Genomic DNA, 17,500 nt, shown 5'->3' on the forward strand with positions numbered 1-17,500 from the left:
CGTGTGTGTGTATGTGTATGCGTGTGTATGTATTTCTGTGTGTGTGTGTGTATTTGTGTGTGTGTGTGTGTGTATTTGTGTGTGTGTGTGTATGCGTGTGTGTGCGTGTATGCGTGTGTGTGTGTGTGTTAGGGTTGGGCCGATATGATTAAATGTAATATTGTGATATTTGACATAGACAATATATCTTGAAGTAAAAGACAATCATTTCTTAAAACTTTACAAATCAAAACTCTCCAGTTTTATTAGTCTAAATGAATGAACTAAAGTTAAGTCTAAATGAATTAACTAAGCATTATCTTGTCACCACACAAAAATGATTCACTGAGAATGTGACTATAATATTTTAAATAAGCAACAAAAAAAATGGCGGTCTGGTATGATTTAGTCATTAACGGCACAAAACGATTATATAGGATATCACATAATTGCTGTAGCATATCGTAGAAGAGGTATCCCCAAGTATCGCCCAACCCTAGTGTGTCTGTGTGTGTGAGCGTGTGAGTGATAGGGCTGTGCTTAACAGATAGCGCTTAAACATTGACTCCTGGCCCTACAGTAATGATTAGACCGGTGAGTGGTGGGGCGGCCATACTTCTCAAGACCAGACAGTGAGAAGATGGGGAGACGGTAAGAGAGTGTGTGGGCCAATTCTCTTTCCAGGGGAGGGGGGGGGGGGGGTTAGTACACTCCTTTACAGCAGAACAGCTCACAAACACACGCACTGTAGCGGTGTTGTTTGGCTTGTGTGTTCCTGGGTATTTTTCTTTCCTGGTCTTATTTTTCTGGGCTCGTCGCTGTAGGCAGGCAGAGGGTGATCAATCCGACACAGAGCTGCTGCCTGACTATCGCCTCTCTCTCCTTTCCTCTCTGACCCCAACCAACACCTTTCTTTTCCTCACTTCTTCTTTTTTTTTCGGGTGGGTGTTGGGTTGAAGTTGTGAGGGAGGGAAGGCAGCGGTAGTGTGTACAGACACGGCAGAGAGGAAAGGAGTTGAGGAAGAGAGGAACAGAGGAGCTGGCTGCATAGCAGGTGAGAGGGGTCCCCTCGTTCTCCGTTATTCCCTGTGACTCACCTCCTTTTATCTCTGTTTCAGTCTATTTTCTCCCTCTTTTCCCTTTGACAGTCCTGTCGATGTCTCTCTCTCTCATCTCCACTCTATGTACGCTCTCAGTCCCCCTCTTTCCTTCCTTTTTTCTCTGTACCCTTCCTTCTCCACCCCCTGCTCCTCTCCCTCTGCGGGGTACGCGGGGACCTGATGCTCGGAGCAGCGCAGGTGAGAGGTGTGTGTGTCAGGCTGTGGAGTGTGTGACTCTTCCACATGCCTGTGTGCGCGAGGGATCGTCTGCGTGTGTGTTTCCGGTTTGCCCTGTGTCAAGTCAGGCTGCTATGGTAGCAGAGAGGGGTGGCTCGCTTTAGTGTGTTTCTGCTGTTCCTGTTCGCCGTTGCTGCTGCTGCATTGCAGGAGGAACAGGCAGCCTCTGAGCTCATGTTTCTGGGCTGAGCTCACATACGCTAATACACAAATGGAGAGAAATTAACATGCAGTCGGTTTACCCTTACTGGTAACCAGCCAACTAATTTGCCTGCATTTGTGTGTGCGTATGAGAGTGTGCCCCTATGTTTGTGTGTAGATGTGCATGTAGGTGTGTGAGTGTGTGTGCGGAAACATGGCTCTGTAGCTGTCACAGTAATACAATCAATAGTGTGTGAATTTAGAGAGTGTTGACTCCCTCCTTATTCAAATGGAGGTGCCTGCTCTGCTCCACACTACATCAGTGCTGCTGACTGTTACCATGCAGACTTTCACTACCTGGGGTCTGCTGGCTTTTGTGTGTGTGTGTGTGTGTGTGTGTGTGTGTGTGTGTGTGTGTGTGTGTGTGTGTGTGTGTGTGTGTGTGTGTGTGTGTGTGTGTGTGTGTGTGTGTGTGTGTGTGTGTGTGTGTGTGTGTGTGTGTGTGTGTGTGTGTGTGTGTGCGCGTGTGTGTGTGGCATGTAATCTGCGTGTGTGCACGTCTGTGTGCTTGAAAATGTGTTTGTGCATATGTGAATGCTTGTGTTTGCTTCTGTTTGTAAATGTGATGCGTGCATTCATGTGTGTTGTTTTTTTATGTGCAGAAGGGAGTGCAGGGGATCTGATATAATGCTGTAATTGATCCAGTCTAATGTGACATCCTCCTCTCCCTCCATCCCTCGCCATCCCTCTCTCCCTCCTGTATCTTTCTCTCCGCCTTATTGTAAAAGGACCTGTAAGTAAGTCACTGTTAGTCTATACCTGTTGCCTACGAAGCATGTGCCAAATACAATTAGATTCTGTCCCTTTTCTCCACACACAACCCAACTTTGTCATCTCTCCTGACAGCAGTTCCTTCCCCCTCGTTCCTTCTCTCTCTTCCTCCCCCGTTCCCTCCATCCCTTCCCCCTCATCTCTTTGCCTAGGAAGCCAGCTCTAACATGCCGACGATTTCAACATATACTGTAGGGCTCGCCCCGTGGCGCGCTAATTAGAGGTAGCTTTTCCCACAGAAACCCCCATTTCCCTCTGATGGGGTTAGCCATTATGCTAAGTCTGCTAGGCTGGGATAGCGTAGCCATGGGGCTGGGTGAATAAATAATTGATGTTTATGTCGTTCTTTATCTCTAATGAAAGTGGGCGGCTGGTCTCGCACAACACACACACAGTATAATGTATTACTCCATTCCAGACAGAGAGATGGAGATTTTGTCTGGTCTCTCTGTGGAGTCGATGTGTTCTGTGTTGTGTCATCTGGAGGGAGAACTCCAACTCTGGCAGCTTATTAGAAGAAACTAATTGGGCACATGCCCAACCCTCTATTTCCTGCTTAAGTTGCAGACGATTCTTAACAACAAGCAACGAGAACGTTCCAATGAGAAATGTTGAGTAAAGACCCCCTGACTCCTGGATGTGTGTGTGTGTGTGTACATGCGTGTGTGTGTGTGTGTGTTTTTAGGGGTGACCAGCTATGTCCACTTTCTCAGGGTTAAGTCGAGGTAAACACAGATAGTGGACATGTGAGGGAGTTGTTCAAAGACGTCCGAGAGCTGTGCACCTGGTACCAACTGATGAGAAACTCCCAGATGTTGTGTTGTTGTCTCGCTCAGCCATTCGTTCGGCTGCCGTTTGCAATTTCTTGCCGCTCAGTGGGTTTGTTTAGTGATATGACGGCGCAGCTGTCCTCTCCCTCTTTCTCTCTCACCCACCTCGTCGACTCGTCTCTCCCATCTAATTTCCCCGTCTCTTCTCTTCCTCTCTGGCGTGTGTTATTGTATTAATGTAATTCAATCTGCAGGGTAGCAAAGGGACTCACAACGACCCATGACGTTCAATTAAGGCTTCGCCCCCCCCCCCCCTGTGGTTTGCGGGATCAGCTGGCATTTATTAAAAGGCTGTCAGTGGGAGGTTATTTACCGTAACCGCTATGGTGATGTAACATCCATCGTTTCCCGGACCAGGCGTTACTATAGCGCATGTCAGTCTTCATATCATCAGCCCCAGTCATGCCTCGCTGGTTTTTAAAACATGGTGTTTTGTAGATTGTAGATCACTCATCTCGTTGAGCGTCAGTGGAAATGGGGTGTGTTTTCTTGTCATTGTTGTGAAGAGGCTCACGTGTGCGGTCTTGACTTTGGACCCACGGAAACAGACCTCAACCTGTCCGGTACTCGTTGTTAGTCTTATTTACTGTTGTGAGGTGTTGGGTCCCCCACTCTGGCCCAGTTTGCCTGCCTATGTGCACATCGAAGTGATGTTCTACGTGGTCACCCAGCAGTGATGCGCATTTGCGTCACGCCTCTGAACATCACGTCACGGTGAGCTGCTCTCACTTAGCTCAAAGGAACCTCGTCAGAGAGGGGCACCTTTAAAGTGACGTTACTGTCGCCATTAAAGGCTCTTAGATTCCTCAAAAGGAGGTTGGTGGAAGTTCAGCTGGAGAGAGACTCACTTAAGTATCTTCGTCCGGGTCTGGCCAGCCTCTGTTTCTCATCTTCCCTCGGTTTCTCTTTGCGCCCCTCCCCCTCCCCTCTCTCTATTTAATTTCCATCCCTGTGTTTTTAGTAAGGATCTGTGTGTAATTGCCTGTAGGGTCCGTAGCCTCACACTTTACTCAGTGATTATCAACGGCCTTCTTCCGCTCGCAAATGAGCCGTTTCGGCCTCAAGGTCAGCGAGCAGAATGCGGATTGCCCCGCCGTCACATTAAGGATTTGGAGTGTCAGGGACAGGGATGCCCCTGCTCCCATGGCAACATCCCGGGGACTAACTACAGTAGCTGTGTGTGTGGTAGGGGAGTACACTGTCAGTCGGATCCCGTGTTTCAGAGCACAGTCGTACAATGTGTCACAACTCACTCAAGTCTCTGTCTCACAGCTGCACTGGAGGAAAGTCGATGTGGATAAATGGCTGTGGATAAAACCATGACTGTACAAGATAGAGACACCAGTGGATAGAAACACATCTGCTCTCGATCACACATTGCTTTATTGTCAGTGTTTTTGGGGATTATTTATGGAGTGTTATGGATACATGATCAGGTTCCTGTGTGGATTGGCTGTCATTTTAATTGATGGCCTTGCCATCCAGCGCGGTGCCTGTGTGCTGTAGTCTTATTCCTGTGATACACTCTGATGGCAAAACAGCCTACCTCTAATCTAAGCACACAGTCTTTGCCCAGCACCATTGTCCCAGTGTGTACTTCTTACAGATACAGGACATTGGTTGCCGGGCAAAAAGATGCTTCCTCTGTTCTCTCCACAGTCATCAAAGCAGAATGTGCAAAGGGAAGATTGCCTCTTGCCATTTGTTCATAGACTTAGATTGGTGACGGTAGGAAAGGGACTAAGAGATGACAATGAAAGTGCTTTGGAACCTACAGTTTTCCATGATAACACATTGAAAATGACAAAGCAAAGTCACAAGGATTGATACAGGTAGCGTCCATGTTTGTCTTTATCTAACCATAGTTTATATTGCACTGAAATTGATTCCCGCCTGCCGAGGTTCAAGACCACACTCAAACTCTCATTAAATCAATGCTCCCGGCTAGTAACTGTATCCTCCTAAGGAGCAGATATTTTGTAACCGGAACAAATTAGCATGGCAATTGTGTGAATGTGTGCTTATTTGCTAAATTGCTTTGGCATTTATGTTTTGCTGTTGAGTTAACGTAGCTATTTAAAATGGGTTCAACATGGATGGGTTCAATATGGATGGGTTCAATATGGAAAGCCCACTTAAAGCTGTGGGAACGTTCTAGCCTGGGCTGTGTGTTATTCATATGATTGGATATTACATTTAAAATCTTTGCATAAGCCTCTAAAAATTTTGAAATCTCAGTTGTTTTCCCATCCCTGTTGCCTCACCCAAAGCCCTCGTAAAAAAAAAACAGGGGCTCTGGTTTCTTGGCAGCTCCAACTGGAACAAACAGCACAAAATGGCACCCAGATGGAACATTTTCCTACTTAGCTGGATGAAACTGTAGCCCCTTGTGAGTGTTGTGGTGGTTTTATATGGCCACCGAGGATCTCTCCCTCTCCGTTAGACAATAACACAGGGGAGAGGTTGTCATTACCAACAAATAGTTATCACGGGTCACTGGTAGAACACAATGAGAAACAGTTGTTTCACAGGCTGCGCTACGTTCTTATCTCTTTCCAACACAAATATGTTTAAGACAATACAGAGGTTGTATTAAAACCAGTTGGCCAGTGTTGATATTCAGTGCTATTTCAGTGGCTCACAGACTTCTATTCTCGTTTCCAGGTTGTCAACTCTGACTAGAGAGAAGTAATCCATGACCCTGAACTACTACAGCGATGGACAAGAAAAGTGGTAAGTAAACCCACATAAAAATACCAGATTACTATAGAATTCTGTAGTTTTTATTCATCAAGGTAAGTTGACTGAGAACACATTCTCAACCTGGAGAAGAGTTACAGGGGAGAGGATGAATGAGCCAATTGTAAACTGGGGATGATTGGGTGACCGTGATGGTATGAAGGCCAGCTTGGGAATTTAGCCAGGACACCGGGGTTAACCCCACTTCTCTACGATAAGTGCCATGGGCTCTTCAGTGACCACAGAGAGTCACCTGTTTAATATCCAAAAGACAGCGCCTTACAAAGGGCAATGTCCCCAATCACCACCCCGGGGCATTAAGATATTTTGGGGGGGACCAGAGGAAAAAGTGCTCCTACTGGCCCTCCAACACCACTTCCAGCAGCATCTGGTCTCCCCTCCAGGGACCAACTAGAACCAACCCTGCTTAGCTTCAGTGGCAAGCCAGCAGTGGGATGCAGCGTGGTATGCTACTGTAGTGAACTGTAGTATCCCTCGATCGTGTAGTGCGTACTACACGCTCGAGGGACACAGCGCAGGACACGTTTGAGACGCAAGCAAGAGAGAAAGATAGAAAATGCCGGCAGCATGGCTTCTAACGAAAACATACCTCCACGCCCGCAGCTTGACAAAACTGGCTCCAGAAGTGAACTATGGGAAAACTTTGATTACAGATCAGACGAGGGCTAGCCTACCAAAAAAACGAAGCAAGAGTTTGCTGAGGAGTATTTCTGTCTGTATTAAAGCCCTTTTGTGGGGGGATAATTCTGATGGCCAGGTCCTGGCTCCCCAGTGGGTTGGCCTAGGCCCTCCAAGGCCCACCCATGGCTACACCCCTGACATTCATGTGAAATCCATAGATTACACTTCTTTTCGGTATATGATTACACAAACCAAAAGTCATGTGAAATGCACTTAACTTGACAGCAATACTTCGCATTTGTCTGGGCTTGCTAGCAGTAGCCACGAGCACCAGCCAGCAGCCCTGGGCATCCTGGGAAGTGAATGCACTCTTGGAATCATTGAATGCTGTGTAAATTCTATTGTATTTTTATGATAGACTGCAATATAGCAGTTTCAGAAATGAGCTTCAAAGTATGTAAAGTATATTAATTTAATACATTAAATGAGTTAGCTGTCATGAATTAGAGGTCTAATGTCATTTGACCCAATATTATGGCCATAGATTAGCAAATGAACCCTGATATGTATCAAATTACATTTTTGAAACAGTTTAAATGTATTTGTACAATTATTTGTACATACGTCCACTATGGTTTTACATATGGAAAATTGGAGGTATTCTGATTTAGTATGGTGTTCATTTTTTGTTGCAAGAAATTGATTATAGAATAGAATACGTTGTATTTGTTCTACCAGTTAACATTGTTCAATGTTAAAAAAAAATATTAAGCCCAGTGGTTATTCTGTGACTTTAGCTAATACATTTTTTGTTTATTTTTTCCCATGGTATCTTTTCATTATATGAGTATCGTGTCAGTATATGAGTATCGTTTCAGTATATGAGTATCGTTTCAGTATATGAGTATCGTTTCAGTATATGAGTATCGTGTCAGTATATGAGTATCGTTTCAGTATATGAGTATTGTTTCTGTATATGAGTATCGTTTCAGTATATGAGTATCGTTTCAGTATATGAGTATCGTGTCAGTATATGAGTATCGTGTCAGTATATGAGTATCGTGTCAGTATATGAGTATCGTTTCAGTATATGAGTATCGTTTCAGTATATGAGTATCGTTTCAGTATATGAGTATCGTGTCAGTATATGAGTATCGTGTCAGTATATGAGTATCGTGTCAGTATATGAGTATCGTTTCAGTATATGAGTATCGTTTCAGTATATGAGTATCGTTTCAGTATATGAGTATCGTTTCAGTATATGAGTATCGTGTCAGTATATGAGTATCGTGTCAGTATATGAGTATCGTTTCAGTATTATGAGTATCGTTTCAGTATATGAGTATCGTGTCAGTATATGAGTATCGTGTCAGTATATGAGTATCGTGTCAGTATATGAGTATCGTGTCAGTATATGAGTATCGTTTCAGTATATGAGTATCGTTTCAGTATATGAGTATCGTGTCAGTATATGAGTACCGTGTCAGTATATGAGTATCGTTTCAGTATATGAGTATCGTGTCAGTATATGAGTATCGTGTCAGTATATGAGTATCGTGTCAGTATATGAGTATCGTTTCAGTATATGAGTATCGTGTCAGTATATGAGTATCGTGTCAGTATATGAGTATCGTTTCAGTATATGAGTATCGTGTCAGTATATGAGTATCGTGTCAGTATATGAGTATCGTTTCAGTATTATGAGTATCGTTTCAGTATATGAGTATCGTGTCAGTATATGAGTATCGTGTCAGTATATGAGTATCGTTTCAGTATATGAGTATCGTGTCAGTATATGAGTATCGTGTAAGTATATGAGTATCGTTTCAGTATATGAGTATCGTTTCAGTATATGAGTATCGTGTCAGTATATGAGTATCGTTTTTTGTGCATATTTACTGTACTATACACTTGTCACGGCTTTCTTCCTGGGAAGGAGAGGCAGACCAAAACGCAGCGTGGTTATAGTTCATGGTTCTTTAATAAGAGACACTTAACATGAACACAACTACAAAACAAGAAACGTGAAAACCGAAACAGCCCTATCTGGTGCAGTAAACACAAAGACAGGAAACAATCACCCACAAAATACCCAAAGAATATGGCTGCCTAAATATGGTTCCCAATCAGAGACAACAATAAACACCTGCCTCTGATTGAGAACCAATCTAGGCAACCATAGACTTACCTAGACAACTAAACTGAACACAACCCCATAAATCTACATAAACCCCTAGACAAGACAAACACATAAATCACCCATGTCACACCCTGGTCTAACCAAAATAATAAAGAAAACAAAGATAACTAAGGCCAGGGTGTGACAGTACCCCCCCTCTCCCCCAAAGGTGCGGACTCACAGCCGCACACCTAAACCCATAGGGGAGGGTTTGGGTGGGCTTCTGTCCACGGTGGCGGCTCTGGCGAGGAACATGGACCCCACTCCACCATAGTCTTAGTCCGCTTTTTTAGCGTCCTTTGAGTGGCGACCCTCGCCGCTGACCTTGGCCTAGTAACCCTAACAAAGGGCCCACCTGGACTGAGGGGTAGCTCAGGACTGAGGGGTAGCTCAGGACCGAGGGGTAGCTCAGGACCGAGGGGTAGCTCAGGACCGAGGGGTAGCTCAGGACTGAGGGGTAGCTCAGGACCGAGGGGTAGCTCAGGACTGAGTTGTAGCTCAGGACTGAGGGGTAGCTCAGGACTGAGGGGTAGCTCAGGACCGAGGGGTAGCTCAGGACTGAGGGGTAGCTCAGGACCGAGGGGTAGCTCAGGACTGAGGGGTGCCTCATTACTGAGGAAGCTCAGGACTGAGGGGTAGCTCAGGCAGGTTGACGGCTCTGGCAGATCCTGGCTGACTGGCGGCTCTGGCGGATCCTGGCTGACTGGCGGCTCTGGCGGATCCTGGCTGACTGGCGGCTCTGGAAGATCCTGGCTGACTGGCGGCTCTGGCGGATCCTGGCTGGCTGGCGGCTCTGGAAGATCCTGGTTGACTGGCGGCTCTGGAGGATCCTGGCTGACTGGCGGCTCTGGCGGCTCCATGCTGTCTGGCGGTTCTGGACAGATGGGAGACTCTAGCGGCTCTGGACAGATGGGAGACTCTAGCAGCTCTGGACAGACGGGAGACTCTAGCAGCTCTGGACAGATGGGAGACTCTAGCGGCTCTGGACAGATGGGAGACTCTAGTGGCTCTGGACAGACGGGAGACTCTAGCAGCTCTGGACAGACGGGAGACTCTAGCAGCTCTGGACAGACGGGAGACTCTAGCAGCTCTGGACAGACGGGAGACTGTAGGCCTGGTGCGTGGTGCCGGCGCTGGTGGTACTGGGCCGAGGACACGCACCTCAGGGCGAGTGCGGGAGGAGGAACAGGGAGTACTGGGCTCTGGACAGAGACAACAATAAACACCTGCCTCTGATTGAGAACCAATCCAGGCAACCATAGACTTACCTAGACACCTAACTGAACACAACCCCATTAATCTACAAAAACCCCTAGACAAGACAAAACACATAAATCACCCATGTCACACCCTGGCCTAACCAAAATAATAAAGAAAACAAAGATAACTAAGGCCAGGGTGTGACAACACTAGTGTTTTCATGGACATAACTAGTATAACATACCCCAGTTAATGTTTAATGACACATGAGTAACACATTAACAAGAGTACACCAAAATGACTTGGATGCTACTTCCACTAGCCTTCTGAAATGGTGCTTTCACAGAGATTCAGCGAACCAACTTCGTGAGATTACCAAAAAGTGACAAGCAATACTGTACTTCCGATGGTAGAAAACAAATAACAGCTACACTGCATTTACACGAACAATAGATTTTAGAAATACAAATGGACTTTACTTAAAGACAGTCCCCTTTTTGGAGGGTGCTGCCAATAACTGTCTGGACCTCAAACCAGCAAAGCCTCTCCAAACAAACCAATTGAAAACAAAAGTACATTGCAATGGCTTTACACAATGAACATATTGAATATTGCCATGTAAATAAGTGCCCTGGTCAGACTCAACACACACACACACACACACACACACACACACACACACACACACACACACACACACACACACACACACACACACACACACACACACACACACACACACACACACACACACACACACACACACACACACACACACACACACACACACACACACATACACACACACGGTGCTTTAATACATTTCCTGCATGTCCTCCCCGAATAAAACTTTCACAATATTCTTCAGTTACAAGATTGTGACTGGTTGAGGTTAGGTGAGGGTTGTGGTGATGTCGACCTACTGTGGGACTACAGTTAAATAGCTGACGGAGGCAGAGATGTAGTTCCGAGTCTTTATAGATTCAGGTAATGAAGATGATACATGGCAGGGAATGATTTACAGTCGCTGACATGGGACTTGTATTGGATTGAGACTTGGTAGGCATTGTATGGAATAAGGTTTATCTGAAAGGAGAACCATGGTGCGAATAATAATGGGCAATAACAGCAATGAATATACATCATTTGACTGTCTGTTAATCAATGGCAATATGCAAATGAATTAAGCATAAAAATGCGTTATGCAGAACTATAGCAGCAGTTAGCCAGAAAGGCGGGTGCAATAGCATGCAGCAAGGTAAGATGAAGATATAGCAGGCTAATTTATCAATGTCTACATAGCATGGCAAGCAAACAAAACAACTAACAGAAGTAGGGAGCGTAGCAATAAAGCACCTACTGCAGTTAGCATAACAAAGGCAATGCACAAAAAAGCCTAACGTTTATTACCGTGACTATTAACACTACAAGTACCAAGAGAACAGATCAAGGGACTCAAAATGTCTGTTTGACTGAGCCGTTAGCATTTCACAGCCACTAGTGAACAAAATCACCTGTACAAAACAATCAATGACGAAGGGAGTCCTCTTCTTATCCTCTGCTGTGAGATAAAACGTTTGTATTTTTACATTTCAATGTTATGGTTTGTGAGAGTTGTTTGCCCTGCTCAACTACTCAGCTCTGTCTTGGTGAAGGAACCAGATTGAAAGGAGACACCCTCGACCCTGTCCGTACCATAGAGATGGGTAGAAGGCACACCTGTCACGAATACCCTTCCCCACATCCACGTCCCCGAGCAGGGAATCCTGAACAAATACTTAAAAAAAATAACTGCCAGTTCCTTTTGGTTTTACCAGTATAAATAAATCATCAGCGATCATTAGACCATCAAATACACATACCCAGATAGTGGCTTGCTCTACTCTGACAATCACAAAAATGCTAGGTACATGAAACAATCCTCTTTGACTAGCCCGAGATGTACTCTTAAGGAGCCTACCGTTACTCCTTAAGGACAACTTAGGATGTTTGCCAAAAAATACAAGAAGGAGAGTGGAAAATGGTGTTTAATAATAAAGAATGTACGAATATTTTCCTCCTGCAATTAAAGCTAGTTAAGGAGGAAATTGATGAGCCTGAATGGAGGATGCTTTATGTAAGAGTTGGTCCACGGGTAACGCGACTGTATCGGCTGCCTAGGTTACTATCATCTTTTGTTTTCTGGTAACATGTTACCTTCAGACAAGTCACCATTGTGTTCATGAGAATCTCATCTTTCCGTGTGGTGGTATGCGTCTGTTACTTTCCCACGTATCATTACTCAGGATTCATTCAGAATTATCCATAATCATGGTAGCATCCACATTCATGTAGAAGTATTTCGAAACATATTCTATTCCTTTTTGCAATAAAAGTTACTCCAAAATGAGACAAAACATTATTTACCATTCATTTCTATTGGGCACAAGATACTCTGAAACACAACCGAAACAGACAGCAAATGCATCCAACTAGTTTGTAGAGTCAAACGTTTAATGTAGTCATTGCGTGCTAGGAATATGGGAACAAATAATTAGCTTTTGCTACTTTTGCTATTCACATATAAGTGAATTTGTCCCAATCCTTTTGGTCCCCTAAAATGGGGGGGGGGACTATGTACAAAAAGTACTGTAAATACTAAAAGGTTCACGCAATATGGGTGAAAATAACCCTCAAATGAAAGCTGACAGTCTACACTTTAACCCCAACGTGCTGGAGTACAGAGCCAAAACAACCAATCTGTGCCACTGTCCCAGTACTTTCTGAGCTCACTGTATTTCACCCATAGTGGGGGAAGTAGGGGTGCTGAGGGTGCTGCAGCATCCCTTGAAAAGTAGTGCACTGGGCATTTACTAGTATTAGCAGACCGATATAGACTCTTTTTTTCTCAGCTTTTCTTTCAGTGAGTTGTATCGTTAAGAACAGTAGTTTACAGGATTCAGGAGTTGGAATTGTAAGAGATGTTGCCCTGCCCCTTTCTCTGTGATTGACATTCTAATGGAATCCAGAAAGAACAAAACCCTGTCCTCAAACATTCACATCAAATCACATGGAAAACAACCACTTGATGTGCAGTATTAATTTAGCATCCTTACAAACCGCTTCATGTACATTTACCTTACTATATTGTAGGCTGCTCGTCTGGGTTTGTACCAAGGTCCCATGTAAGCTCAGTTGGTAGAGCATGGTGCTTACAACGGCAGGGTTGTGGGTTTGATTCCCAAGGGGGACAAGTGAGAAAATGTGTGCCCTCACTACTTACTGTAAGTCACTCTCCATAAGAGAGTCTACTGAAAATGAATGAATGGACCTTTTCACTTTCATTTCAACAAACTGGAAAACATATCAAGCAAGTGTTTTTATATTCCACAAGTATTATCAGATTAACTGTTTTGTACGGATAATTATCAGTTACAAATGCTGGTAAACACACAAAACCTTTTAGTTTGCATTCTTTCACAAAAGTAGTTCACTGGGCTTTCACTAGTACTGTATCAGTAGACCATAAATAGATGTCTTCAGCGAAAGCCCCACTAAAAAATCTGCATCCCCCCAAAACATCATCGCTGATGAGCTTTGTGTACTGTACAGTACTGTACAGCATGTTCCTGAATGCATGGGGATGACTGTGAATACTAAAAACTCTGTCTTCATGTTGCAGAAAATGGCTACCCTAGATCCGGAGGAGAGAGTGGAGGTGGGGGTCAGAGGAAGCAGCTGCCCTACTCCGTAGAGACCCCATACGGCTTCCACCTGGACCTTGATTTCCTCAAGTATGTGGACGATATCGAGAAAGGCAACACCATCAAGAGGGTGCACATCCAGCGCAAGGCCAGAGGCCCTCCTAAGTTCAGCACCCTGCCCAGGAACTTCAGCCTGCTAGGGCATGGAGCCAGGCCGGCCCCTAAGGACAACTGGTCCTCTACCCTAGGGCCCAAGCCCCGGGGCAGAATTACTGATGTCCAGCAGATCTTGGATTTTAGACCCAGTGACGGTGGCACATCGGGTATTCATAGCCAGAACAGCAGGGTGCAAGGGAGCTTTGCCTCTGCCAGGCCCAGGGAGGAGGCAGGTGCTGGGCCTTGGGTGTTAGGCGAACAGCCCCTGGGGAGGCCCAACCTCCTTCGGACGTCCAGCATGCCAGTCACCATCCCGCACAGGAAGGCCTCTGAGTCCGGGGACGAAAGAACGGAGAACGTCTCATCTGAGAACGTGGTCCGCGCTGTTCCCCAGGACCGGTCGGGGCTGCACCAGCAGATCACCGCAGCCCTGAAGAGGGTCAGAGAGCTGGAGGACATGGTGAGGACCATCCCAGAGCTCAAGTCCCAGATCTGCTCACTGAGGGTGGAGAGAGAGCAGCTAATCCTTAGGCTGCAGGTCCAAACCAAGTTACAGCCTCCAGCCCACCCACAAAGTGCCTCGCCCTCCCCAGCCCCAAGCACTGATCCCGGGCCAGCCTCTCAGCCGCCGGGGGCTGAAGCAGCAGTGGATCCCGGGAGAGCAGAGAGCACCGTGTCAGAGGCAGAAACGCAACAGGAATCCTTAAAGAGTACCGCGCAAGAAGAAGAACCCGATAGGCTTTTAGCAGCACAGGAACCAGAGAGACAAATACAGACAGCAGAGGGACCAGATAGACAAACAGCATTTCTGAATCCATTAGTGCACGAAGAGGAAAGGCCAACAGAGCAACCAGAGAACGTTGCAACACCGAAAGAACCAGAACCTTTAGACAGCAGAGTGTTTGTGCAAGTCACAGAGGGAGTCAGTGTCAGTGGTGAGGAGCACCATCTCAGTGTCGAACAGCTCCAGGCTAAGCTAGTAGCGCTAGAGGCTAAGCTAAGTCAGGCTAGCGAAGACCTGGAGAGAACGAACAGTCTCCTGAAACAACAGGTAGAGGAGAACATGATGAAGGAGGAGAGGATACTGCAGCTGAGCGTGGGAGGGACAGGAGGCGCGGAGGAGGTGTTCAGGCAGAGACAGACAAGTAGGAGGACCAGTGTGGACCAGCAGACCGAGACGGAGAGAGTGGGAAGTGCAAGTCAGGAGACAGAGACAGAGAGGGCGGATATGGTGGAGCAGGGCACGGATACAGAAAGGATAGTTATCTGTTTAACCGGAGAGGGGGCTGGTGGTGTGGAACAGGGGACGGAGACGGAGCGGTTTGACACTCAAGACCAGGTGACAGAGACAGAGATGGTCATTGTATGTCCAGTCAGACCGCGGGCTAATAGTGTGGATCGGGGAACAGAGACAGAGAGAGTGGACACAGTGGACCAGGTGACAGAGACACTGCCTGGAGACAGCTTAGACCAGGTGACAGAGACGCAGACAGTCGTCAGTGTAGATCAGTCAACAGAGACAGCACCTGTACGTCCAGTGAGACCAGCGAGACATAGGGCTAACAGTGTGGACCGGGAAACAGAGGCACAGACAGTGGATACTGTGAACCAGGTGACAGTGACAGAGACACAGACAGGAGTCCGTGTAGACCAGGTGACAGAGACACAAACACAGACAGCACCTGTACGTCCAGTGAGACATAGGGCTAACAGTGTGGACAGGGGGACAGAGACAGAAAGAGTGGGTACAGTTGACCAGGTGACAGAGACAGTGGTAGCACAGAGTACATATCAGCAGACAGAGACAGAGGGAGACAGAGTTGAGACGACCAATAACCACCATAGAGAAATAGAGATTGAGAGTGCGGCCATAGTAAGTGCGGCCATAGAAAGTGCGGTCACAGAAATTGTGGAAGCAGAACGTGTAGTCTCACGCAGTTTGGTTAAAGAGGGTGAGATCGCTGAGAGTGCAGTACGTTTTGTGGTTATAGAAAGTGTGGGCAAAGAGAATGTGGTCCCAGAGAATGTGGTCCCAGAGAATGTGGTCCCAGAGAATGTGGTCCCAGAGAATGTGGTCCCAGAGAATGTGGTCCCAGAGAATGTGGTCCCAGAGAATGTGGTCACAGAGAATGTGGTCCCAGAGAATGTGGTCCCAGAGAATGTGGTCCCAGAGAATGTGGTCCCAGAGAATGTGGTCCCAGAGAATGTGGTCACAGAGAATGTGTTAACGGGAAGTATGGTGAAGAGACAAGTAGTGGTAGTAGAGGAGACTGTCGTTGAACAAATTACATTGACTGAAAGTGTTGTTACACAGAGTATGACCACAGAGAGTACAGTCGTAGAGAGTGCAGCCACAGAGAACTTGGCAACTGAGAGTGAGGTTGTAAAGACCACAGTTACAGAGAGTACGGTCACAGGAAGTGCGGTCATAGAATCTCCAGCCCCAGAGAGCCCAGAAGTAGCACCCACTCCCTCTTCCAGCCAGACCCAGATTGGTCAGAAGGAGTCGGAGCAGGCCCAGCCCCAGTCACAGGACTCTCGTCGGGGGTCCAACTCAGCGTTGGCCCAGGCCCCTCGCCAGGGGTCTAACCCAGCCCTGGGCCAGGTGGTGACGCGCCTCACAGGGCTGATCAATGAGCAGTGGGCCCAACTAGGTAGCAGCCAGGACAAGCCAGACAAGCAGGAGACCACCAGCCCGAGTGCCCAGAAGCCTGCAGAAGGGCAGGGTGCGCCCGCTGCAGGGAAGCCTTTAGCGGGGAAGGCAACGGGGAAGTCAGGTCTGTCTAAGATGAGCTCCATCCAGAGCCAGCTGGTCAGCTCCCTCAGTGCCCTGTCTGCCTTCTACTCCCCTGGACAGAAGGATGCTGCCAACAAACAACAAGGTAGGTCAATGTTTTTGTACAGTATCAATGTAGTTAACATAGTAAGTACATATGTGGTCCTGGAATCAAATCCGCTGTACATCTATGTCCCACTTTCATCTCAGACGGGGCCTAAGTAAGCATTTCCCTGTTAGTCTACGCCGGTTGTTTACGAAGACAAATGAAATTTGATTTGATGACATTCTAACGTTCCCCAGTCACATGTGGATACACTTTCAAACCCTCTTCTCCAACATGCTCAGGCGTTGTGTACCATGAGGTCACGCCTCTTCGATAGCTTCATCTCCACGATACTGAGCTGTCTCCTGTCTCTGTCTACAGTGGGTCAGGTCAGAGGAATCCTCCATTGACCCTGACGGGCCAGGGGCCTCCATGTGTTTGTGATGTGGCTACTGAATGTGAGGACTAGTGGTGGAACACATGTAACGGAGCTAAATGACGTCGTTGGATGACCTCCAAGGACAGATCAAATATGCAGTTTCTTCTCCCCCCCCCGTTGCCTCCTTCTTCCCCCTCTCACCTCTCTTCTTCTCCTTGTTGTGTTTTGGCCCAGAAGCTAGAGCACACACACTGTAGCTCATGTGAATTTCTGTGGGGAGAGCATACACAACAGCGTGACCTTTGATTGTGACCCCCCCCTCTGCGCTGTACGTTCAGCTATTGATTGTTCTGGAGAGCGTCATTGACATTTGAGAAAAGGTCGGGCTTAAATTGTCAGTCAAAGACATGTACACTGGGCTTAGACTACCAAACAGATTCAGACCCAGATCAACTTCATTATCCCACCAGGGGGAAATGAATTTGGTCGTGTGCTTAAAAAGACGGTACATAAAACATGAAAACACAGAAAAGACACGATAGAATTCATTCGAAGTGCACGTTTAAAGTGAAAGTGCAATAT

The 17,500-nt window shown here is 46.6% G+C and overlaps 1 protein-coding gene across 1 annotated transcript in view; it reads left to right on the forward strand.

Moving 5' to 3' along the window:
• The window catches only part of LOC118358866 (KN motif and ankyrin repeat domain-containing protein 4-like), a 102,649-nt gene that overhangs the window by 52,832 nt on the left and 32,317 nt on the right, over positions 1-17,500 (forward strand). The window contains exons 2-3 of the mRNA XM_052481154.1: positions 5,783-5,851; positions 13,540-16,599. Coding sequence (XP_052337114.1) covers positions 5,836-5,851; positions 13,540-16,599 — 3,076 coding nt within the window. The 5' untranslated portion in view covers positions 5,783-5,835. The remainder of the gene's footprint in view (positions 1-5,782; positions 5,852-13,539; positions 16,600-17,500) is intronic.

This window comes from Oncorhynchus keta, chromosome 26, assembly GCF_023373465.1.
Source record: "Oncorhynchus keta strain PuntledgeMale-10-30-2019 chromosome 26, Oket_V2, whole genome shotgun sequence".
Classification (NCBI taxonomy): Eukaryota; Metazoa; Chordata; class Actinopteri; order Salmoniformes; family Salmonidae; genus Oncorhynchus; species Oncorhynchus keta.